General features: G+C 57.7%; 1 protein-coding gene across 12 annotated transcripts; it reads left to right on the top strand.

The window, feature by feature from the left end:
* The first annotated feature begins 2 nt into the window (after nt 1-2).
* Nucleotides 3-23,670, top strand: PPP1R16A (protein phosphatase 1 regulatory subunit 16A). 12 transcript variants are annotated; one of them, XM_025001468.2, is made up of 16 exons: nt 3-111; nt 14,113-15,045; nt 15,666-15,785; nt 15,977-16,102; nt 16,601-16,726; nt 18,014-18,246; nt 18,497-19,476; nt 20,531-20,601; nt 20,678-20,823; nt 21,712-21,815; nt 21,895-22,019; nt 22,102-22,227; nt 22,306-22,381; nt 22,455-22,584; nt 22,745-22,910; nt 23,093-23,661. In XM_025001468.2, the coding sequence occupies exons 7-16, from the start codon at nt 19,248-19,250 to the stop codon at nt 23,465-23,467; spliced, it is 1,548 nt and encodes a 515-aa protein (XP_024857236.1). In that variant the 5' UTR covers nt 3-111; nt 14,113-15,045; nt 15,666-15,785; nt 15,977-16,102; nt 16,601-16,726; nt 18,014-18,246; nt 18,497-19,247; the 3' UTR covers nt 23,468-23,661. The 12 variants fall into 12 exon arrangements, with proteins under 12 accessions (XP_024857236.1, XP_024857234.1, XP_024857231.1 ...); XM_025001466.2 differs by having other exon boundaries at nt 16,932-18,246; XM_025001463.2 differs by lacking the exon at nt 18,014-18,246 and having other exon boundaries at nt 14,113-14,274.
* The last annotated feature ends 19 nt before the right edge of the window (nt 23,671-23,689 follow it).

Below are 23,689 nucleotides of genomic sequence, written 5' to 3'. Positions count from 1 at the left end.
GCAAGGGCCGGGCGCGGGCCCGCCCCCGTGGCGCCGGGAGGAGCGCGGGGCAGACGGACCCGCGGACCGGCTCCGATCGGCTGCGAAGTGGCTGCTGGCGCGAGGCGGAAGGTGAGGAGCGGACTTCCGGGGCCTGCAGGCTGGCGGGTAGACCGGGAGGCTGGGATCCTGGCGGGAGGCCGTCCAGGCCTCGCTCCGCGCGGGTGTTGAGGGTCGGGAAGGCTCCAGGAGTGGCGGCCGTCAAGGCCGGGCCGGGGCGCTGTTCGCGGCTGAGCCGAATGCGGGGTTATTTTCAGCCGTGTAACCTGTTGGCCAGGTAGGCAGCACCGGAGTTACCTCCGTTTCAGCTGAGGACATTCGGGCCTGCAGAGAAGGTACTTGCCAGGCTTCGTGTGTGCTTTGGACCGAGGCCAGAGGAAAAACCTGAACCTTCTGTGCCAAATTCTTTAACTTCCAGGGATTCTAGTGACCTCCTTGTGGGGATCCTGGGCTCCAGCCCACCGATGGGTGTCCGGGCTGGAATAGCCATCGCTGTGCGGCGAGCGCCGGCCTCCGCGGCTTCGGAGGCGCACGGGCCTGGGCGGGAAGGTCCACGCCGGCGGAGCCCCTCCCTGTCCTGCAGTGGAGGCTGAGGCTACTGTGGGGTTAGTTTCCGTGGGTGCGGAGGCGTTCCAGGTGTCGGGGAGCGGGAGCCAGGGCCGAGCTCTGGCTAGCCCTTCCCAGAACTCTGGGCCTTCCTTTCTCTACCCCGTCCTTAGCTTGGGGGTGGAGTGGGGGCCCGCACTGCTCTTCTCAGCCCCTCTGCTCCCCGGGATGCTCCCTAGCGATGCTGGGGGCTCTCCCTGGGAGAGCTGTGAAGGAAGGACTTCTGTGTCCCTGGCTGGCCTCCTGGCTTACTTCAGGGGCAGCCAGAGTCGCCTTATGGGCGGATGGCTCCCTGACGGATCCTCGACCGTGCTGGCCCCGCGATCCTTGCCAGGGGGGCGTGTGGCGCTCTGAGCACCCAGCTCCCTGCCTGCCTCCGCTGTGCCGGTGACTTTTGCTTAGAGCTGGGATGGAGCAGCATCAGCAGGCCTATCTTTCCTTCCTTGTGGGCTCTCCGCGGACCTGCCCTGGCTTCATTCCTCACCTGCCTGGATTCTGCTCTCCCAGAAGGTTCCTGGGCTGGCAGGCACCCAGCAAGAGGCCCTGGTACCTGTGGGCTCCACGTTGGTATCTGTGTTCTAGGGATTTCTGAATCTCACTGCGTTCAGCTTTGGAACTTCAGTCTCAGATGAGCCTGTGGTGACCCAGCACAGCACCTGCACCCCAAGAGTTCCCCACTCCAGTGCCTCTGTCCCGGTCCACCTGTTAGCCAAAGCAAGATGTCTGGGTGGTAGTGTCTTCTCTCAGACTTGCTCCTCAGTTGCCTAGATCCTGGCTGTGCTGTCCATCTCTCGTACCAGCAGCCTGCACCTCCTTCTGGGATGGGAGCCTTTGCTCCTGGCCACTCTTCTGGGCTCCGACTCAGCACTTTGACTCCACCCTTCTCACCATAGGCAGAGTGATGGGTCCGAAATGCAGATCTGATCCTTGTCCCTCCTGAACATCCTTCCTCAGAGACTGCAGGACGACATGCCTGTCTTTGCACACTGGCCCCCCCTCCTCTGTCCCCGCCCCACTCCTGAGCACCTTGCCATGTGTGTCGGGCCTCCACCCTCCTGAACCCCTCCAGTAGTGGTGGAGGAGGCAAAGAGGGGAGAGAGTGAGCCTCTGCCTCCCTTTCCAAGCTCTGTGTCTGCCAGCACATCAGACTGAGAAAAAAGGACAGAGGGACAGTCAAGTCTAATTCCACAGACGCCTGGGATGGCGGGCTGGGGAGGAGGAGGCTCTCGGCTGCTGGGCCCTGTGCTGGCTGTGTGGTGAGGCCCGATGGCAGACAGCGAGTCTGGGCTGCGTGCTTCCTGGGCGGCTGTGACAGACACAGATTGCCGGGACTGCCTGAGACCTTGGTCATTCTTTGATCTGATCACTGCTCTTGGGTGGGTTTTGTGTGGGGTGCTTTGTAAGACTCACCCCCACCCACCCCCAGAACCTCCTCCTGTTTTGGAAGGACAAGCAGGTGAGCCCTGGGAGCCTCCAGGACTCAGGTGAAGCTCCTGCAGACCCTTCTTACCGTCTGGGAGGTCTGGATGGCCCTTCTGCACTGGCAGGGCACGTGGCCAGCCTCGCCGTGGCCACAGGCTTCCTGCGTTTGCTCCGGGTTGCACTCAGGGCGCGTGGGCACTATATGTGTCACCATCGCAGGCTCTGCATCCCAGTGCCAAGCCCAGCCCTGGCACAGCTGCACTCACAGCTGAGTGACAGTTCATCCACCCAGCGGCTCAGTCCTGGGCTGGGCTTCACCTGCGTCTGCTTCCACGCCGTCCCTCAGTGTCGGGAACCCATCAGCTCCTGCGGTCATGGGTACTTCCTGCAGGTCAGGCCCGGGGCTCAGGGAAGAAAACAGTGACTAGTGCAACGATGGAAGCGGGGTGAAGACGCAGCAGAGTGATGGGTTGACTTCAGGGGACCTGAGGAGGCAACGTTTAAGCTGGGATCTGAGCTGCAGGAAGGAAGGAGCTATGCTGAGATCTTGTGAAGAACTTTCCAGACAGAAGGCATAGCTGACAGAAAGGGGCACGACGATGAGGTGGCAGATCGGGGTCAGCAGAGCTTTTCTGTGAAGGGCCAGAGAGTCAGTGTTTCAGGCTTTGCAGCCCACGTGATCCCTGTGGCAGCTATTATGCCGTTTTGTGGAAGGGCAGCCACAGACAATATGCGAGTGAATGTGCTCTGTTTCCACAAAACTTTACTGACAGACCCTGAAACTTGAATTTCACGTAATACTCATGTGTCACCAAATATTCTTTTTCTTTTAATGTCTTTGCCAATCATTAAGGTCAAAACCATTTTCAGCTCATGGGCCATACCAAAACAGACAGTGGGTCAGTTTGCCAGCCCCTGTGCCAGACACCAAAGAGTGCTGTGTCTTAGTTCATTGAATCCTCATAAGAACCTTATAAAGAAGGTACTATTATTCCATTTACAGATGAGAAAACTGATTTCCTCAGAGGTCAATAAACTTGACCAGTGCCCTCAGCTCCTGGCACTTTAAACCCGGAGTGTGGTTCCCGAGCTCAGCTTCCAGCCTCTGTGGTATGGAGCCGAGGTCCCTGAGGTGCAGGAAGCAGGCCAGTGCTGAGTGGGTAGTGGAGAGGTGTGGGAGGAGACAAGGCCAGGAGGGGCCCGATCACCAGAGTTAGAGGCCAGGGGAAGACTTAGGTTGTATACTTATATTTTTTTACACCCAACTTTATTGAGGTGTAGTTTACATATAATAAAAGGCACCTATATAAAATAATTTGGTGGGTTTTGATAGATGTATGCTCCTTGTAAACGCCACCACAATCCAGACACAGAGCATCTCCCTCATCCCTGAAAGTCCCTTTCCCTGCGCTCAGTCCACGGTCCTCCCTGCCCCAGGCAACCACTGATCTGCTTTTGTTATTATAGATTCATTGTCCCTGTTTTCTTTTCCTAGAATTTCACATAAGTGGATGGATACAGGATGAACACTTTTGTGTCTTACTTCCTTTCGCCAGACAGAACGTTTTGGAAATTCAGATTGCTGCATGTCTCCATAGTTCATTGTTTTTCTTGCTGGGGGGTTTGGTATTCCATTGTATAGGTACACTGTTTACTCCATACACACACCTGTTGATGGACATTTCGGTTCCTTCCAGTTTTTGCCTATTGTGAATAAAACTGCTGTGAATATTCATGTTTACCAGTCTTTGCATGGACATACATTTCATTTCTCTTGGGTTGAGATGACAGAAATGATGGTTGAAGTGCGTACTTGTATTTCACTCTATACAAAAAATGCCAAAACTGTTTTCTAAAATGGGAAGTCATATCACATTCCCAATTGTTCTGTGTCTTTTAGTCATTCTTCGGAAGTTTAGCCCTTCATGTGAGTGTTGATGGCTTGTTGTGCCTTGAGTTGGCATTTCCTAATGATGAATGGTGTTGCACACCTTTTCATTTGCCTGCTCAGCCATTTGTATATCTTATTTTGTGACGTGTCCAGATCTTTTACCCATAAAAAATGGGTTGTCTCTTCAAGCTCTAAGAATTCCTTGTATGTTTAGGGTGCTAGTCCTTTGCCAGATACAAGTATTGAAAAAATGTCCTCAGTCTCTGGCTTGGCTTTTAATTTTGTCACCAGTGTCTTAAACAGACAGATACTTATAATTTTGATGAAGTTCAGTTTGTCATTTTTTCTTTATGGTTTATGCTTTCTTTAATGGTCAAGAGGTCAGGGGTCATTGTTTTCCTTGGATATCTGGGCATTCCAACACCATTTTGAAAGGGCACCCTCTCCCCATTGTGTTGCCTTAACTCCATTGCTGACAGTATGTGTGGGTGGACTTCTGGATTCTCTATTCATTGATCTTATTGCTCATATCCTGCAGATTTGATTATATTAGCTTTAAAATAAGTCTTGAGGTCAAGTATAAGTAGTTTTCCAACTTGGTTTTTCTTTTTCAAATCATTTTGGCTCTTCAAGATATGATGTTGCTGCTGCTGCTGCTAAGTCGCTTCAGTCGTGTCCGACTCTTAGCAACCCCATGGACTGCAGCCCACCAGGCTCCTCCGTCCATGGGATTTTCCAGGCAGGAGTACTGGAGTGGGGTGCCATTGCCTTCTCTGAAGATATGATGTAGTTCTATGTAAATTTGAAAACTGGTTTGTCAGTTTCTCAAAAAGAGCTTACTGGCATTTTGATTGGGCTTATACAGAAGCTAGGGATCTGTTAGAAGAAGAATTGACATTGTAAGAATGTAGAACATGGTACACATTTCTCCATTTATGTAGGTCTCTGTATTAATTATCTATTGCTGTATATGAAATTATCCTTAAACATTATGACTTAAAACAATGAAGTTTTGTTCTCTCACAGCTGCCGTGGGTCAGGAATTGTACAGTGGTTTGGCTGGGTGGTTCAGGTTGCAGGTCTAGCCCGCTGTGGGGATGCTCTCTGAGGGCGGGCCAGGCTCTTGGCCCCGCCCTTCCGGCCTCTGGGCAGCCTCACCCCCAGGCCCCGGGTCTAGGAGAGAGCCCGCAAGCTGCACTGCCCTCCAGGACCTGGTCCGGAGCTGGTACCTCCTGGTTTCAGGCTTTGTTTCCGTTTGTTCCTTAGAAGTAATTAACTGAGTCCAAGTGAAGTGACTGATTAACTGTGTTCAAGCCGTATTGAGGGGAAGGAGACCAGGCTCTGCCCCCAGCAGCCAGCATCAGCGTCTGTTCCGTTTGGAGACGCTAATTTTGCAAATGATATATTTCACATTTTACATGTTCCAATCCTTTGTTACTAGTTCACAGACGTAAACTTGATTTTGGCGTACTGTCCTTTGTATCCTGCAACCTTGCTAAATATATTCATTTGTTCGAGTAGCCCCATTATAGATTTCTAAGGATTTATACAAATCTTTCTATGTGCCTCCTGCATCTAAGGAGTTATCTTCCTTTCCACCTGTCTGCTCTTTATTTCGTGCCTCCGTGCGCTGCCTGGGGGTTGCAGTGTTGAGTAGGAGGGGCAGGAGTTGATGCTTTTACCTTGTTCTCAGTCCCGAGGGTTTTACCAGACTGAGGGATTTTCCTTTTATTCCTAGTTTCCTAGGGTTTTTTGTTTTTTTTTTTTTAATCATGAATGGAAAAAAAAATAAAAACAAAAATCATGAATGGATACTGAATTTTTCCAAGTCTTTTTCTGCTTCTATTGATTTGCTTGTTTATTTTAAATAGCAAACTATGGAGTTTCTTTGTGGGAAGGTTTTTAATTAGAAATTTAATTCCTTTAATAGTTATAGGGCTGTTCAGGTTTTCTATTTCTTCTTGACCCCATTTTGATAATGTGTTTCATTCAAATAATTTACCCATTTATCTAAGTCAAACATGGGAATTTTTAAAAAATATATATATAAAGGGCCAAATAGTAAATATTTTAGGCTTTTCAGGCCATATGGTCTCTGTTGTGATTGCTCAGTTCTTTGTGTAACACACAACAGCCACAGACAATACGTGAACAAATGAGGATGGTTTTTTCTAATAAAACTTTATTTACAAAAGAGATGGTAAGCTGATTTGGTCCATAGGTGTAGTTTGTTGATCCCTGAATTAAGTTTATGATTATAAATTGTTCAGAACGTTCCCATTTAGTTGTCTGTAGGATCTGTAGCGATAGCCTGTATTTCTTTTACAGTTTTGGTCATTTTTGTCTGCATTTCTTGATCAGTTTAGTGAGAGTCTTATTGATTTTATGAATATTTTCAAAGGAACAACTTTTAGTTTCAGTATTCTCTTCTTTTCTGTTTTCTTTCTTTTTTTTTTTTTTGGTTCACAAGGCATGCGGGATCTTAGTTCCTTGACCAGGGGTTGAATCTGTGGCCTCTGCAGTGGAAGCATGGTGTCCCAACCACTGGACCGCCAGGCAATTCCCCATTTTCTGTTTCATTATTTTTTGTTCTTATTATGAATTCCCTTCACTTACTTTGGGTTGAGTTTTCTCTTTTTTTTGTAGCTTCTTACTAAGTTGGAAGCTTTGGTCATTGATTTGACCATCCTTGTTATTTATGCGTTCAGAATTAGAAGTTTTCTTCTAAACCCTGCTTTGTTTTATTTACTTATCTTTGGTTGCTCTGGGTCTTTCTTGCTGAGCGGGGGCTATTTTCTAGTTGTGGTGTGTGGGCTTCAGGAGTTGCAGCTTGAGGGTTCCAGCGCACAGGCGCAGTAGTCATGGCTTACAGGCTTACTTGCCCCCTGGCATGTGGGATCTTCCTGGACTAGGGACCAAACCTGTGTCCTCTGCATTGGCAGGTGGATTCTTCCACTAAGGAAGTGCTAAACCCTGCTTTAAATGCATCTATTGTATTTGATGTGTTTTCATTTTCATTCAGTTCAAAGTATCTTCTACTTTCCATTTTGATTCCTTCCTTAGCCTGTAGGTTATTTAGAAGTATGCTTTAAAGTTTCCAAATATTTGGGAATTTTTCCAGATATTTTTATGTTATTAGTTCTAGATTAATTCCATTGTGGTCAGTGAAAATTCTCTATATGCTTTCATTCCGTGTAAACTCACTGAATCTGTGTTGCGTTCCAGCATGTGGTCTGTTTACTTGAATAATACATTTGCAGTGTTGTGCAGCTATCATCACTCTCAATTTCCAGAACTTTTGAATGACCTGAAACAGAAACTGTCCATTCAACACTATTTCCTTACACCACTTGCCCCAGCCCCTGCTTTCTATGCCTGAATTTACCTATTATATAAAAGGAAATCATACATGTGTCCTTTTATTTGATACATTTCTGACATGTGTCAGGATTTTGTTCTTTTGTATGGCTGAATATTCCATTGTGTTTGTATATGTTGGGGAAGGTGATGGCACCCCACTCCAGTACTCTTGCCTGGAAAATCCCATGGACGGAGGAGCCTGGTAGGCTGCAGTCCATGGGGTCGTGAAGAAGTGGACCTGACTGAGTGACTTCACTTTCACTTTTCACTTTCATACATTGGAGAAGGAAATGGCAACCCACTCCAGTATTCTTGCCTGGAGAATCCCAGGGACGGCAGAGCCTGGTGGGCTGCCATCTATGGGGTCGCGCAGAGTCGGACATGACTGAAGCGACTTAGCAGCAGCAGCAGCAGCAGCATGTACCACATCTTATTTCCTCATCTGTCCATTGGCATTGGGCACTGGAGTTGTTTCTGCTTTGTAGCAATTGTGAACAGTTTTTCTGTGAACATTGGTGTGCAAATAGCTGAGTCCCGGCCTCCAGTTCTTCTGTTTGTACACCCGGAAGTGGAGCACGCCTTTGGTTTCACACTGCATGGTCGGCAGAGTGATGTTTTACTCTGCACGCTAGTGCACTGCCCTGTGGCACAGAAGCTGGAGACATGTCAGTCTTTCTGTTTGCAGAGCCAGACACCGTGCACCGGCTGTCCCCTCACGGGACCTGTAGATGAGCAGTCAGGCTTACAGGGTCGGGCACTGTTTCCGGTCTGCTGGAGAGTCTCTGGCCTCAGGCCGCTCCAGACACCTCTCCCTGCGCAGTGGCATGTCTCCCCCCGGCCCCCGTCCGCGGGGCTCCCACCATTCTTCCCTCTCACATCAGGCACCTGTAAACCGATCATTAGCTTTCCCGGGTTCGTGGGGACACGTGTGTGCTCCCATGGCCATCCAGAGCCTGTGCACCCCTTCTTCTCAGGCTGAGCATCCAGTCAGAGAGCAGACCCAGGGTTCCAGTGCTGCCCTCTCCAAAGCCCACTTCCAGTATTCTGGTTTGGACACTGCTGAATTGACAGGCCTTCGTTTCCAGACCACACGGGAATCATGAGGCTGGCATGGCTGTGGGCAGTGGGGCTTCGAGCCTGGAGCCTGGCCGCTGGGAAGGTGTGGTGCTCAGGCCTCTGGAAGCTGTCCTTTCTCCTCTTAGCTAAGAGAGGGCTGGGCTTTTCCCCCTCTGTTCTGTGTGGCTTGTGGGATCTTAGTTCCCCAACCAGGGATGGAATCCAGGCCCTCAGCAGTGAGAGTGGCCAGGGCTGGCGTCTATCCTTGGTTCTCAAAGACTCTTTTGACATGCAGATACCTCCAGTTGCCTAACTTCTTTCATTTGGCCATCTAGACTTCTCACACCTTGCTGTGAGTTGGTCTTTAGATTTACTTAGACGGAAAGGCAATGGAGGAGGGAGCTTTGGGGCTCCCCTGGTTTCTGGTGAGGGACCCTTCCAATTTTCCAGCCCCACAACACTGCTGCTGAGCTTGCAGCCTCTTCCTCACATGGTCCAAATGGCCTCCAGTGCGTGCTCTGGCCCCGGGCCAAGGCAGCTGCCAGCATCACGTGTACACATGTGCCAGCATCCTGGGTTCATCGTCCCTCACAGGATGGAGGCTGGGCAGCTGTAGCTAAGCCAAAGGAAATGTCACATTTGTAGGTCACAGCTTTGAAAGGGCTTCACTTTCCTGTGGTTCTACTGCTGAGGGGAGTCTGAGAAAGGACTCAGATCTCATGGGTGGGTCAGAAGGGCAGCTGAGGCCAGAAGGAGTGCAGGACTGTGCGCCCCCAGCAAGAAAGAGGGCTGGGGAGCTAGAGAGGAGACTCATTACAAAGCCACAGTGGGTAAGATATTGTAGGGACCGGTGGGACAGAGTCAGAAGTCTTGATGGGCTCACATGTATGTTGTCGTTCTGTCGTTTAGTCGTGTCCGACTCTTTGCGACCCTGTGAACTGCAGCACGCCAGGCTTCCCTGTCCTTTACTGTCTCCCAGAGTTTGCTCAAATTCATGTCCATTGAATCACATATGTGTATAGGAATTTAATTTGTTACCAAAGCGGCACTGCAGAACAACATGGAGAGAAGCAACTTTTAAATAATGGTGTTGGGACAATTGGATATAAATATAGAACAAAAAGGGGCTTCCCTGATGGCTCAGACAGTAAAGAATCTGCCTGCAATGCAGGAGACCTGGGTTCAGTCCCTGAGTCAGGAAGATCCCCTGGAGCAGGGAAGGGCAATCCACTCCAGTATTCTTGCTGGAGAACCCCACAGACAGAGGAGCCTGGTGGCCTACAGCCCATGGGGTTGCAAAGAGTCAGACACGACAGATTGACTAACGCTTTATCACTTTATCAATTTCAAAAATGAAATTGGAGCCTGTCCTAGTTATATATTGATGCCCAACAAATTGCCCCCAAATACAGCACTTCTCTCCCACATCTCAGGCTTGACTGGGGGGAAGAGTCTGTTTCCGGGTGGCTGGCTTCCCCCAGAGTGAGTAGCCTGGAGGAGCACAGGGGTGCAGTCAGGGCGCCTTGCACACTCTGACCATGGTGGGCATTGAGCAAGTGCGGAAGTGCCACCACCCACACTTTAAGTGGGAGGGACTAGGTCTACCTTTTGAAGGGAGGAGTGTCACTTACTTTGCAGGCATATTTTACAACTCCACAGATTCCCTTCTTCACACCAGACACAAATATTAGCTCAAGGTGGACTGCAGACCTAAATGTGATGCAGATTAGCCTCCTTTTAGAAGATAATATAGGAGACTTGTTTTCAGAAAGATGTCTCGTCTCATTAATACTCAGACAACTGCAAACTGACCACTGCGCAAAGAGTGACACAAAGAATAAAACCAACTGGACTGTTTCCCCATCGCTGTTGGGAGTAGAAACTGGTACAGCTTTGGAGAGCAGTGGTAGTGTCTGTTGACTCATGTCATAGCCTGTGGTTGGCGGCTGCACACCAGTGTCAGTGGACAGGGTGTTCACAGGCCCACACCCATCAGAGTCTGCCCTGGGCTGTGCAGACAGGCTCCTAGTGCGCTGTTACTCAGCCAAAGGCAGAAAGCCTGGAGCTGCACACTTTGGAGTGGGTGGATCCCACACAGTGGGGGTGAGGCAGCCTAGAGCACGGGGCACCGCTCCATCTGGAACTCCGGCACGTCAGCACCAGATTGAGCTCAGGAGGAGCATGGGGGGTGTTGGTGTGGAGAAAAGCGAGGTGGTGGTCACTACGTGGAGGCGTGTAGGAGGACTCTGAGCTGCTTGGCGCCATCCTGATGGGGTGGAGTTCATATCAGTTTGCATCTCCATTATTAGTGCATTGTGATTTTTGCATTTTCAGGACTGTATTACTGATTTAAAACAGCCAGTTATTTTATCAGGGAAATGGATTTATTTCAGAGGAGCAAACAACTGCAAATCAGGACCTGTAGCCCATGGGGAACCACAGGCAAGTGCAGAGAACAAAGGAGAGGAAACTTACAGAGGAGAAGGGGAGTGTGAGGGGCTGTGATGAACGGAGAGCCCTTTGGAGGAAACTGGGTGTGGTGGCTTCTCATTGGCTGCGCTGTTGCCAGGTGGGGAGAAAATCTGCTTTCCTCCTGCCAGGTTGTGTTGTGGTAACCTTGCCCCTGTGGGGTCTGCAATTGAAGGGAAGTGACAGAGTGTGAGAGTGTTCCCTTCTGGCCTCCAGACTCCATCTTATTTCTTTTGTTTTATTTTATATATCTTTTTGGCCTCGCCCGATGACTTGTGGGATCTTAGTTCCCCAACCAGGGATTGAGCCTGGGCCCCATGCAGTGGAAGTGTGGAGTCCTAAGCACTGGGGAGATCCCCTGCCTTGATTTTTAAATGAGGTTTCTGTTTATTCATTTTCACAGTATCACACTTCACAATATAAAGATTTTAAGAGGGCACCCCAATACCCTGCGGGAGGCTGTGTGGAAAAGCCCATCTCGGGCACAGGGACCCCCGTCCCTGCAGGCCCGATAGTGGGGTGGTGGGCAGGGCCACTGAGGGCCGGGCTGGGAGCGGGCCCAGCCCGGGATTCGATGGGATGGCTGAGCCGCACGGACCTCACAGGGTCAGCAGGGCTTTAGGACCATTTCAGGCGAGGGGTGACTGGGTTGAGGCTTGCGTTTTCAATGCCCCGGGGCTGAGTGTGGAGAGAGCTGGACCCCAGACTAGGAGCAAGGCAGCAGGCAGTGGCCTGTGAGGTGCAGACCCAGAGGGGCTGGGGCAGGAGTGGGCTGGAGGGAGCGGGCTGGAGGGAGCGGCCTGGGCTGTGCCCTGGCTTCACCTTCAGTGTGGTCAGCGCCCCTCCTGGAGGGGAGGGCCAGCCATGCCCTGCGCCTCCCTGCACCCGCCCACCTGCCCCCGAGTCCTCAGACCTGCCAGGTGTCTTTCTCTGGGCCTCTGTGGCCACACTTCACTTGGCCTGGGTGCTCCTTCTTTCCTGGAGGTGGGCACCGGGTGGCTGTGTGGGTCGCCCCGCCCGTCCCTCGGAGGTCCGCCTGGGAGGAGCGGCGGCTGTGGTGCTGTGGGTGGTGGTTGTGGAGTGAAGGCGCAGGCGCAGCGGGAGGCACTGGCCCCCGCGGCCCGGCTCCGCCGCGGTGTCCATCACCGTTTGCTCCCTGGTCTCCAGCCTGTCTCCTCCGCAGGTCCTCCGCAGGACAGAACACTGCGGTTTTGCCGAGACCTGTCTCATTCATCGAGAGGGCTGTGCTTTCGGCGTCAGGCCTCCGTGGTCCCGGCTTCACCCGTCACGTGTGGACACAGCTTGGGGCGGGGGTGAGGTGGGCGTCTCCTTGCGCCTCGCGGCTGGCCCGCCGCGCTCAGTGAGCCTCTGCTCTGCTGCACTGTCGTAGCCGGGTGCCTGCTTCTGGACTCCCTGGTGCCCCCTCGCTCTGTGTATCTAATTACTTCATGTCTTCCTTTTTTACGGTTTTACTGACAAGTCTTGCCCTTTGGCATTCCCTGTTAAATGGAGAATTAGTGTGAGTTTCAAATAGAACTAGTGAGATTTTAACGGGGATTGCATTGAGCCTTGGGTGAATTTGGGGAGAAAAGGCACCGTTATGGTTCAGAGGCTTTTGACCCTACGTGTGGTCTGTCCCTTTTGGTTCTTCTCTTGTGAACTTTCAGAAGTTTCAGTGGTCTTCTGTGTGGACGTCTTGCACATCTTTTATTAGATTTATTCATACACATTGATGCTCTTGGACATAAATAGCGTCGTTACAGCTTTATCTTCTAACTGTTGCTGGCATTTACAAATATAATTTATTGTTGTACATTAGCCTAGTATCTATCACTATTGCTGTGTTCTCATATTCTCATAGTTTTTTAGGAATTTGCAGGTTTTTATCATATATAATGTGTCATTCTCAAATATTGAGTTTTTCCCTACCCTTCCTGTTCTTTTATATGTGTGTGTGTGTGTGTATTTTGGCCATAGCATCTGGCTTGTGTGATCTTAGTTCCGCAACCAGTGACTGAAGCTGGGCCCCATCAGTGAAAGCACCGCGTCCTAACCACTGGACCGCTAGGGACGTCCCTCACCCTGCCTATTCTTGCTGCTTTTATTGCTTTTTCTTGCCCTGTTGCGTTGGCTAGAACCTTCAGTACAGTATGAATAGAGATAGCGGTAGCAAGCATCCTCGTCTCCTCCAGTGGGATTTGTTGTTTCTTGAATTATGTTGAGATCATCGCTCTGCTGATAGGAAGGGGCTGGAGCAGAGAGCTAGTGCTGGGAGCCCGGGTTCTGGGTCCTCCCCAGGGTGCTGGAGAGCCCTTGGTTTGGGGGGCATCGAGGCCCGTGAAGGCCCCGTGATGGGCTCCGTGGTTGCTGGCTTTTTCACGGAGGTGGATGTCTTCTTCTGATGGTTTCTGTCTTGTCAGGAAACATGTCAGCAGCTGAATGTGAGGATGAGGAAGAAGGGAATGGAAGGCTTTGGGGCTGTCAAGTCTGAATCTGGTCTTCAGTCAGCAGCTTGGCTGGTACATTCTGACTCAAAGCCGTTGTGTTGGGCCAGGCAGGACTTTCCCACAAGCTCAGGGCCTGGGAGCCTGTGAGGCTGGGGCTCTAGGGTGCTGCGGTCAGGAGTAAGCTGGGAGAGGGTGGCAGCAGAGAGCCCGGCTGTGGAACTGAAATGCCGGGGCGGGGTTGGGGGAGTTCCCGGAGGTGATGGGGTCCAGGGTACCACTGAGCCCGAGGATGAGGTCATCACCGAGGGGCAGGGGCTGAAGGGTGGTCCACAGGGATATCGAGCCTACCAGGAATTTGGACCTGACATGGCAAGGGCTGGGGTGGGTGGTCGGTGCAGCCAATGGGCGTGTCAGCCAGGACTCAGGGGCTTGCGGGCTGAAGCAGGAACAGGGGATGGCACTTCCAGGCCTGGGGGCGAGGTGGGGAGAGAAAAAGCAGCCCCCAGAGAAGGCTGGCGGGAAGGGGGAGAGCAAAGACTGAGCTGTGCCTGACTCTGGGGGGGTGTCAGGGTGGGGAGCGGGGCCGCTTCTCTTCTGCAGCCTGCGTGCTGCCTGCCTCTCGTGCCCGGAGAGGCTCTAGGGTGGCAGGGCCCTGCCTCTGGACTGCGGCCGAGTCATGTGAGGAGACCGCTGGTGTGCTGGGCGGGCTGCCTGCAGGGCGGCACCTTGGCTGAGCAGGTCGAAGGCTCTCTACACTTCAGTAGGCACTCAGTAGGTACATTCTCCTGGCTGATGCCCTCAATCTTTGTGATCCACTCATAGATGCTGTCCATGAGTGGGCAGGGGCCTCTCCGGACTGCCGTATCCTGCTTCCAGCTTGCCTGTACTGATTGAGTACAGGCCCGGTGTTTCCAGTAGGATCCGTGCTCCGTCTCTGTGTGAAGCCATCCTAACTGATGTGAAGACCACTTTGTCCTGTTCACTGCAAGTGTTTTTACCCAGTTGACCGTCTGTATTTTAATTTTACAGGCTTTGTTTTGTTTTCACAGTGCGGACATTAAAAAAGTCTAGCAGGATGGGATTTGTTAATTTCCCTTTTGGTTTCTGGGTTTTGTGTCAGGCTAGAAAGGCCCAGCCCTTACTGGGGTTACGCGGATGGTCCGGGCCTCCTGCGGTTGTCCCTCCGCACGGCTGTGTCTGCGGTGCTTGCTGCCCCCATGCCTCCTGCAGACCCCTCCCCAGCCCTGCGCAGCTCCCCCGTCTGTGCCTCCGCAGACCCCTCCCTTCCGGACCCCCTTTCAGGGGCGTCTGTGGCCCTGCTCACCTTGGATGCTCCCCGTCCCAGTTCTTGGGGGCCTCCCTCCTCCATCTGCCCCTTGCTGGCCCTCCTCCCAGGGCACTCCCCCCGCACCCCTCCCCAGCAGGCGGTCATCTGGGTCCCCGTGTGTCTCCTGCCGGCTCTCATGCATCTGGAAGCCTCTGTGGCTCCCACAGCCTGTTGGGCCTGTTCTGTCCCCGCCCCTCCCCCCCCCCGCCAGGCTGACCGGATACCTGACAGCCGTGCTCACACCTGCCCTCCCCAGACAGAGCAGTTAACATTGTTTAGAAGAGACCTGCCCTCACGCGGCTCAGAAGCCAAACAGCAGGAGTGGCCCCGAGCTCTCGGTGCCCGCGGTCCCTGCAGCCCCCCCAGGCCTGTGGCTGATTCAGGTTTACAGGCGTATTCACAGCGAAGCTCTGTCTCACGTACAGATTGTGAGTCCCCGGTTCTTCACTGAACACTGTTTCTTGGTGACCTTTTCATGGTAGTGTATAGGTAGCTCCCTCATACACCCCTCAGGGCCTCGTGTCATGACCCTGAGGTAGACGAGGAAGGCTTGAGAGCTGCGGCGGCGGCAGGCCTGACACGCATGCTGCGGGTCTAGCCTCTGGAGCCTTCCAGAGCAGGCCTGCTGGGGGCTGCCCTGCACGCATGTTGTGATGATGGCGCCCTTGGCAGCACCCCCAGATCACGGAAGGCGAGCAGGCCTTCCATGCTTGCCACGCCAGCGTGGGCGCCCCTGCCCGCCGCCGTCCAGCCGCTCGGCCCAGCCCCTGCCTTCAGCCGCTCATGGCTCCGCTGTCTGTCCCCACACGGCTGGTGCCACCCACCCCCCCCAGGCCCGCCAGGTGGACCCATCACGGGGCCAGCACAGAGCCTGGGCACCATGCTCTCCTCCTCGTGGAGCCCAGCCTGTGCCTGCACAGAGGCCCATGCCCCTCACCCCACCCAGGGCCCCCCAGAGCTGCGTGGCCAGACAAGGGTTAGGAGTCGGGCCCTGCCTTGGGGCCTCGGCCCCTTCCCTGAGCGGCACTGACTCGAGGCCTCCCTCCAGGTTCCAGCTTAGCCTCGGGGACAGACCCGGCGGGCGCGCAGCCGGCGGGGACAAGCGGTGCCCGCGACAGACTCGTGCCCTTGGCAGCTGGCCGTGAGGCGGGGATTGGCGGCATCCCAGGTGAGCTGAGTTGGGGCCAGGAGGCCAGAGCCGGGGTAGGGTCAGGGGAGTCCTGCCTCCCAGTCCCTGCCTGCGACCGGGCGGGGTCAGATCTGTCTCAGGGTTTTGGCCACAGAGCCCTGGCCCCACGGCCTCCGGAGCCCTGGCCCCATGACCTGCCCTGCTGAGGGCGCGTTTCTGTGTGACTGCAGGTGGTGCCGCACGCCTCACCCTTCCCAGAGCGAGGAGCACGCCTGCCCCACCATTTGCTCTTGTAGATAAAGCCACAGGGACCAGCCCCAGCAGTCAGGATGTGAAGCCCCAGAACCTGTGGGAAGGTGGGCACCCTCCCTCCATACCTTCTCCCTCCCTGCAGGTCACGCCCCCCCACAGGTCATGCCACTCCCCGCAGGTCAGGCCCCCCACCCCACCCCCATGGCCCACCCCAGGTCCCAGCGCCCTGGCGCTGGGCTCTTGCTGTGACCTTGATTCTCACACAGATGCTGGGCGTAGGCATGAGGCAGCATGGGGGAGTCTCAGCAGAGCACCAGAGTTCAGGCCTGGCCTCAGTTTCCCAGGTGGAGGGTGGAGACACTGGAGCAGGGTGGCTGTAGGTGTGGAGGGGCCCCCAAGGCACTCAGGCTAGGCGTGGGTCTGTCCATCCTGAGGGCCCAGGGCCACTCCCAACAGACTCAGGCCTTCCCCTGGTGCTGGCTCAGAGGAGGGGGGCAGTCTTCGTGGTCCTTCCAGAAAGCTCCTCCCGCCTCGTCCCACACCCCAGGCGTGGAGCTGAGAACTGGAAAAATCGTGCAGATTATCTCTGTTTGACATTCCAGGGAGGCTTGGGGCAGGATTTGTGGACTGAGGCTGTAGCTGCCCTGCTCAGCCCCCCTCAGCCTGGGTGTGGTGAGGTGTTGCCGGGGCTCTGCCGAGCTGTGCTGGCCTCTGTGGCTCAGTCAGGGGTGAGTCTTCAGCTCCAGGGGGCTGTTCCTGGACTGTGGCTGGGGGAGGTGGCAGAGAGGGCAGAGGCTGGGTGGGGGAGCGGGCAGAGAGCTTAGACTCAGCCCAGGTGGGGCTGAGCACCATGCTGCCCTCCACGGAGATGCTCCCAGGACGGATGCCCACTGCCCGGGGTCCCTGGATGCCAATGGGTCACCTTTCTCTCAGGGGAGGCAGTCCAGAGGCCCAAGGTCACAGAGAGACCGCCCTTAGGCAGCTTCCTGCAAGGAGCACTGCTGAAGGAACCCAGAAGGGACCTGGGGATTCAGGCAGGTGGGCCCCCAGTGTGGGGGTGAGTGCCTGGCTCCAGGGCACACTGCCTGGCGAGGGTGTGGGGGCCGCAGGGAGCAGGTCTCTGTCGAGCCCCCGCCCTTCCTGCCCGCCCTGGGCAGTAGCGATGGGGCAGGGACAAGGCCCAGGCAGAAGGCAGCCGGCCTTGCTCCTTCCTTATGGTCTTGTGGGGCAGGCTGTTCAGGCTGGCTTCCCTGGCAGGCCCCAAGGCCAACTCCAGAGAGATGTACGTCCTACATGTGGGCAGGAGGGGGTGCCCAGTCCCTCCAGGGGAGCATGAGAGACCTGTGAGTGGCCAGCAGGGAGGCAGAAAGCCCTGTCACACCTGGGTCTGGCCGGGGCCTCATGGGTGGGGAGCAGGCAGAGGCAGGACATGGGGCCCCGGGAAACCCAGGCAGGCAGTCTGGGCAGCTCCTGTGCCGGCCCTGCAGTTGGCAGAGCTGGCCAGCAGGGGGTGGGCTGCCCGGAGCAGGGGTGCTACCTGGAGAGCACTTTCCTGGCCTCACTGGTCCCCCATCCTGTCCCCAGGAAGCCTCTGAGGCCAGGCTCGCAGAGGGGATAGTGGAGTGCCAGCCACGTCCAGGGCCAGGCAGACCCAAGAAGCGAGGCTCTGGGTACACTGGGGGTCCCCAGGCTGGAGAGGCCTGACCTGACCTGATCTGGCCCAGGACAGTTTCCTTCCAGAAGGAATGGGCACTCACTAGTACAAGTCTGGTCAAAGGAAGGTTGGTCAGTCTCTAGATGGCCATGAGGTCTGTCCGAGTGGGAAGGGGGACTCCAGGTGGTCAGGCTGAGCTGCACGGGGCACCTTCTAGGTGGAGCCTGGCCACGGCCTCCTGAGCAGTGTCCTGAGACCATGCCCAGTGACCACCCCAGGCATGCTGGGCAGGACAGTCCATGGTGGGGACTGTGGGGCTGTGCTGCAGCCCAGCTGCTTGCCCGGCTGTCTGTCCTGACAGCTCCCAGGTCGGGCAGGCCACTGCGCCCATGTTCACACAAGCAGGGCTTGCATGTAGCCCAGGACAGCTGAGGGGGCATTGAATGGCCTGAACTAGAAAGCCTGGCAAGGAAGAGGCCCAGACTCGAGCGGTGAGCAGCTCATGGCCAGGACAGGCCGTGCCCTCCACCCTCTGCAGCTGAGGAGCAGGATGGCCTGGGCACCCTCAGGAGTCTGGCAGAGCTGCAGGAGAAAGTGAGCTTGCCTAGCCCAGCCCGAGGGCACACGGGTCAAGGGCCGACGTGGGGCCTTGAGGGGCCACCCGGCTGGAGGCCTGCTGTGAGCAGGCGTGCTGTCCTCCTGCTCTTTACTCTGAGCTGCAGAGAAATGCTGAGTGTGGGGCCAGAATGCGGGCCGTGCAAGGTTCTCTGTGGGCAGGGCGGGGCTCTGGGGGGGCCGGCCTGTCCCTGTCCAGCCCTGACGGCTTCCTGCCTCCTCCTCTCAGGCCGGCAGGAGGGAGTACCTGTGTGTGCAGCTCGGCCACTGGCTACTCCAGAGGGGACCCTTCCTGAAGACACAGTTGCCGGGCCCTGGGTGCCCTGCCTGCCTAGAGAGCATCAGCCCCGGGTGCCGGGGGCCAGGACCCCCGGACTCTGGACACACACCCGCCCAGCCCTCCCTCCTGCTGCACCTCCTCTTAGCACTGACGCCCCGGGGGGCGGTAGGGGAGGAAGGCCTGGCCATGGCTGCCCCTGGACCCCACCTGGTCTCCTAAGACTGGAAGGCAAGGGCTCTCTGGGCTCCCAGGAGTGTGTACCCTGCCCTGCCCTGCCCTGCCCTGCCCCTGTGTAAGGAGCCGGGAGCTGTAGCCTTGTCATCTGGGTGATTAGCTTCAGACCCTGGACTGACGCTGGCCAGGTCCCGCCTGCTTCCTGCAGGGTGTCCTCCTGACCCCACGCAGGAGGGAGGCCCTGCCTATCGAGCGGCCAAGGTGCTCGGGCCCCGGGAGGCGGGCTGCAGGTGCCGTCCCACGCCACCTTTCTGCCTGGGGCCCGTGGCCCTCACACCTGCCCGGGCCTGGTCACAGCGTGAGGCCTCCTGACCCAGCCTTGCCAGGCACAGAGGCCACGAACCTCGGGAGGGGATGCCCCCGAGGGCTCCAATCCAGCCGGCTGCCCCCTGCCTTAGGCCCAGCCTGGCCCCTGTGCTGCCCTGGCCGGTGCCCCCCTCAGCCCCCGCGGCAGGCAGCCCCCGCCATGGCCGAGCACCTGGAACTGCTGGCAGAGATGCCCGTGGTGAGCAGGATGAGCACACAGGAACGGCTCAAGCACGCCCAGAAGCGACGGGCCCAGCAGGTGAAGATGTGGGCCCGGGCTGAGAAGGAGGCGCAGGGCCGGAGGGCCAGCAGCCGGCCGCAGAAACGGGTGCTCTTCCCGCCCAGCGTCACCCTCCTTGAGGCGGCTGCCCGGAATGACCTGGAAGAAGGTGAGTGTGGCTGAAGTCCGGGCCGGGCCAGCAGCCCTGTCCCCACTCCTCACGCAGGCCTCAGGAGCCGCAGCCCCCTGGTAGGAGCCCAGGGCAGCCCGCAGAGGGCCCTGCTGGGCCAGGGGCCAAGGCGGGGTGGGCTGGGAGCCGCCATCTTCTCTGCCTCTGGCCAGGGTGCTGGGGGTTGCCCACGATGCCTGCCTGCCTGGGTTCTGAGCCTTCGCCTCCATAAAGGACACATGTCCCACCACCCCCCGGCAGATTAGACCCAGGGTGCAGGGCTGCCCAGCAGGACCCCCTCGACGTCTGCCCTCAGTTCTGCCTCTGACTTCTTCCTTCCCCCTCGGAGCCTTCCTGGAGCACAGGCTGGGCAGGACCACCTTCCTGCCACTGCCCTGTACCCGCTCTCAGTCCCTCTGCCCTCCCAGGGAGGCTCCTGAGGACTCCTTCTGTCTCCCTCCAGGGCGGGGCCTCTGCTGTGGCAGCTCGGGTGCAGAGGGCAAGGAGCGGCAGGGTGTGCCCAGAGCAGGGAAAGGGGGCTGGGCATGGCGGCCGTGGGTCGGCCAGCAAACAGGAGCTGTGGGGCAGGGGGTGCAGCTGGGGAGGGCTGGGCCTGGGTACCCTGGGCCTTCAGTCTTGGCCACCGAGGTGCAGGGAGGGGGCTGCAAGTACCAGTGGAGGGGTGCATGTGAGTGTGAGCGTGTAAGGCTGGGGGGACACGGGACCTGACCAAGAGGTGTCTGAGGGTGCATGCCAGCCCCCAGGCCTGGGGGGCCCTTTCTGGGAGGAGTCGGAAGGCTGGAAGGCCCTAACTGGGAAGGCGTTCTGAGGTTGAGGCTGAGGCAGGGGGCTGTTGTCTGTCTATACCCTGCCTGGGGGCCCAGCCCCGAGCCCTCGGCCTGGGCTCTGGGTCCCTCCTGCCTTGTGCTCCTCTGCTGTCCTGGCTACAGCACAGCACGTGACCCAGGTACCCTGGGCAGGGGCCTGAGCAGGACTCACGGGCCTGCAGCCAACTTCCGCTCCCGAGCCCTGACCGCCTCTGTCCTCCCCGCAGTTCGCCAGTTCCTCGAGAGCGGGGTCAGCCCTGACCTGGCCAATGAGGATGGCCTGACAGCCCTGCATCAGGTCAGCCCCGCTGGCGGTGGGAGGGGAGGCTGGGGCCATGGTGTGGGCTCGGACACTCAGGCTGCCTGCTCCACAGAGCTGCATCGACGACTTCCGGGAGATGGTGCAGCAGCTCCTGGAAGCTGGGGCCCGGGTCAATGCCCGCGACAGCGAGTGCTGGACACCGTTGCACGCCGCGGCCACCTGTGGCCACCTGCGCCTGGTGGAGCTGCTCATTGCTCGGTAGGGCCCGCTGGGAGTGTGGGCGACCAGAGCGGGCATCTCTATCAGGCCAGGGCAGGCAGGACCTTCCCCGCAGGGGCAGCTCGTGTGGAGACAGCCCAGGCTTCTCCCCTGGGTCTCTGTCTCCACTGCCCTGGTATGCCCTGCCTGCACCCCAGTGCGCACAGCTGGGGCCTGACATAGCCCACAGTGCTGCCTCCGCAGGGAACTGGCACCCCGCAGGGCAGCATGGCCCTCCGCCTGTGGGAGCTCCCTGAGGGCAGGCTTTGACCTCCCACTCTGGTTGTCTAACCTTCCCAGGGTCTGCACAGAAATGCCACTCTGGTCAGAGTCACAAGGGAGGAATTGGCAAGGGGATACCTGGACACTGGTGGGGCCATTAATGGGGCGGGCAGAGCAGGGCTGGGCTCCTGAACACCTGCCTTGGTGAATGGAGAGGGTGGTCAGCTTCACCAGGATCCAGGAGCCCCCCTCAGCTGGCCTTGCAGGGCGTCGGAGGTGGGTGTGCGGGTGGATGACCATACCCCCGCTCACACACAGATGCCTGGCCGTGGGGAGGGGTGGGTGTGCAGCCCCCAGCCCCACTCCACTCCTCTCCACAGAGGACACCCCGCTCCCTGCAGAGTGCCTGGGACACCCAGAATCTTGGCACCCCTTGGGGCGGGTGGACCCACTGGATGCATTCATGGCAGCCAGGGCCTGGGAGCTCAGAACACCTGACAGTCCAGCAGCACAAGGACAGACACAGGGGCATCCAGCAGGGCTGCCTCTCAGCTCAGCAGAAGCCCGGGCCCCTCGGTCGCAGCCCCACAGTGCACTGCCCGAGGTGGGGGCCTCCCTCCTGACACAAGGGCCCCGTGACCAGCACCCTGTCCATCCTCTCCACAGTGGTGCTGACCTCCTGGCAGTCAACACGGATGGGAACATGCCCTACGACCTGTGTGAGGACGAGCAGACGCTGGACTGCCTGGAGACAGCCATGGCCAGCCGAGGTGAGGGCACCCCCTCCCCCCTGCCCGCGGTGGGGGAGGCTGCTCTGGGAGAGCGAGCCCTGAGTGCCCCGCCCCGCAGGCATCACCCAGGACAGCATCGAGCAGGCCCGGGCCCTGCCGGAGCTGCACATGCTGGAGGACATCCGGAACCTGCTGCAGGCGGGGGCCAACCTTGACGCCCCCCGGGACCATGGGGCCACGCTGGTGAGGACGTGGCACCGGGCTGGGCGGGGGAGGGTGCTCCCCAAGCCGAGCCGGGACTCAGGTGCAGGCGGTGTGCCTGCAGCTGCACATCGCCGCGGCCAACGGGTTCAGCGAGGCGGCCGCCCTGCTGCTGGAGCACCAGGCCAGCCTGAGTGCCAAGGACCGCGATGGCTGGGAGCCGCTGCACGCGGCGGCCTACTGGGGCCAGGTGAGTGCCCGTGGACGGCGGGGCTGATGAGCCCGCAGGTTCTGCAGGCCTCAGCAGCCCCGTCACTCTGGCCCACAGGTGCGCCTGGTGGAGCTGCTCGTGGCACATGGGGCTGACCTGAACGGCAAGTCCTTGATGGATGAGACGCCTCTCGGTGAGCCGGGGGCCGCGTCCTCGCGGTGTAGGGGGCGCGTGGCGGGGCCCATGACCCTCCGGCTCCTCCACAGACGTGTGCGGGGACGAGGAGGTGCGCGCCAAGCTGCTGGAGCTGAAGCACAAGCACGATGCCCTCCTGCGTGCCCAGGGCCGCCAGCGCTCCCTGCTGCGCCGCCGCACCTCCAGCGCCGGCAGCCGTGGGTGAGTGCCTGCCCCACCCGCCAGGCCCCCGCGGCCCCACCCCGTGGGCTGGGCCCAGGGCTTTGTCCTCGCTGAGGTCAGCTGGCAGCCCAGGGTGCCAGCCCGGGCAGAGTCCGCAGGGAAGGCGATGTCTTCCCACACCCTCTTTTTGCGCCCCTAGGAAGGTGGTGAGGCGGGTGAGCCTGATCCAGCGCACCAGCCTGTACCGCAGGGAGCACGCCCAGGAGGCCATCGTGTGGCAGCAGCCCCCGCCTGCCAGCCCCGAGCCATCGGAAGAGGATGAGGACCGCCAGACCGACGCAGAGCTCCAGCCGCCACCCCTGGAGGTGAGCCTGGCCCGATCCCACACCCTGGTAGGGCCAGTGACCCTGTCCTCAAACACAAGAGCCACACGCTCGGGGGTCAGCTCCACCCCCACCCTTGTTTCGGCTCCTGGACCACCGTGCTGCCTGGGGCCCTGGGCCAGAGCGCGCCTGCTGATGGCCTCCAGGCCACACTTCCCCCACAGGAGGAGGACCCCGAAGAGGCCAGGCCGCACAACGGCCGAGTGGGGGGCGCCCCAGCACGGCACCTGTACTCCAAGCGGCTGGACCGGAGTGTCTCCTACCAGCTGAGCCCCCTGGAGAGCGCCTCCCCTGACGCCTTGGTGCGTGCCAAGGCCCACCACACCCTGGCAGATCTCAAGCGCCAGCGGGCCGCTGCCAAGCTGCAACGACCCCCAGCTGAGGGGCCCGAGGCTGCTGAGGCTGGCCTGCCTGTGGACACTGAGACCCCCCAGCCGGAGAGTGGCTGTGGGGCGAGTGGAGACCCGCCCCTGCTCAAACTCACAGCCCCCTCAGAGGAGGCCCCCGTGGAGAAGAGACCGTGCTGCCTGCTCATGTGAGGGGCTGGTGGCTGGGGTGACGAAGGTCCCACTGCCCAGCCCTGCGCTCCTGCTCTGCGTGCCCAGTGCATGTCCCAGGCCAGGCTGCCAGTCTCCCTGAGGAATAGACCTGGGGCAGAAGCTGTACCTGGGAGACCGCTGGCTGCAGAGACCTAGTGTTGTTCTGTGACTCTCGATAAAGGGCTCTTCTGCCACTGCCTTGTCGTGTGTCTCAGCTGGGCC

The sequence above is a fragment of the Bos taurus genome, chromosome 14, assembly GCF_002263795.3.
Source record: "Bos taurus isolate L1 Dominette 01449 registration number 42190680 breed Hereford chromosome 14, ARS-UCD2.0, whole genome shotgun sequence".
Lineage (NCBI taxonomy): Eukaryota > Metazoa > Chordata > Mammalia > Artiodactyla > Bovidae > Bos > Bos taurus.
Note: the sequence above shows the minus strand (reverse complement) of the source record. Positions and strands in the feature narration are given on the sequence as shown.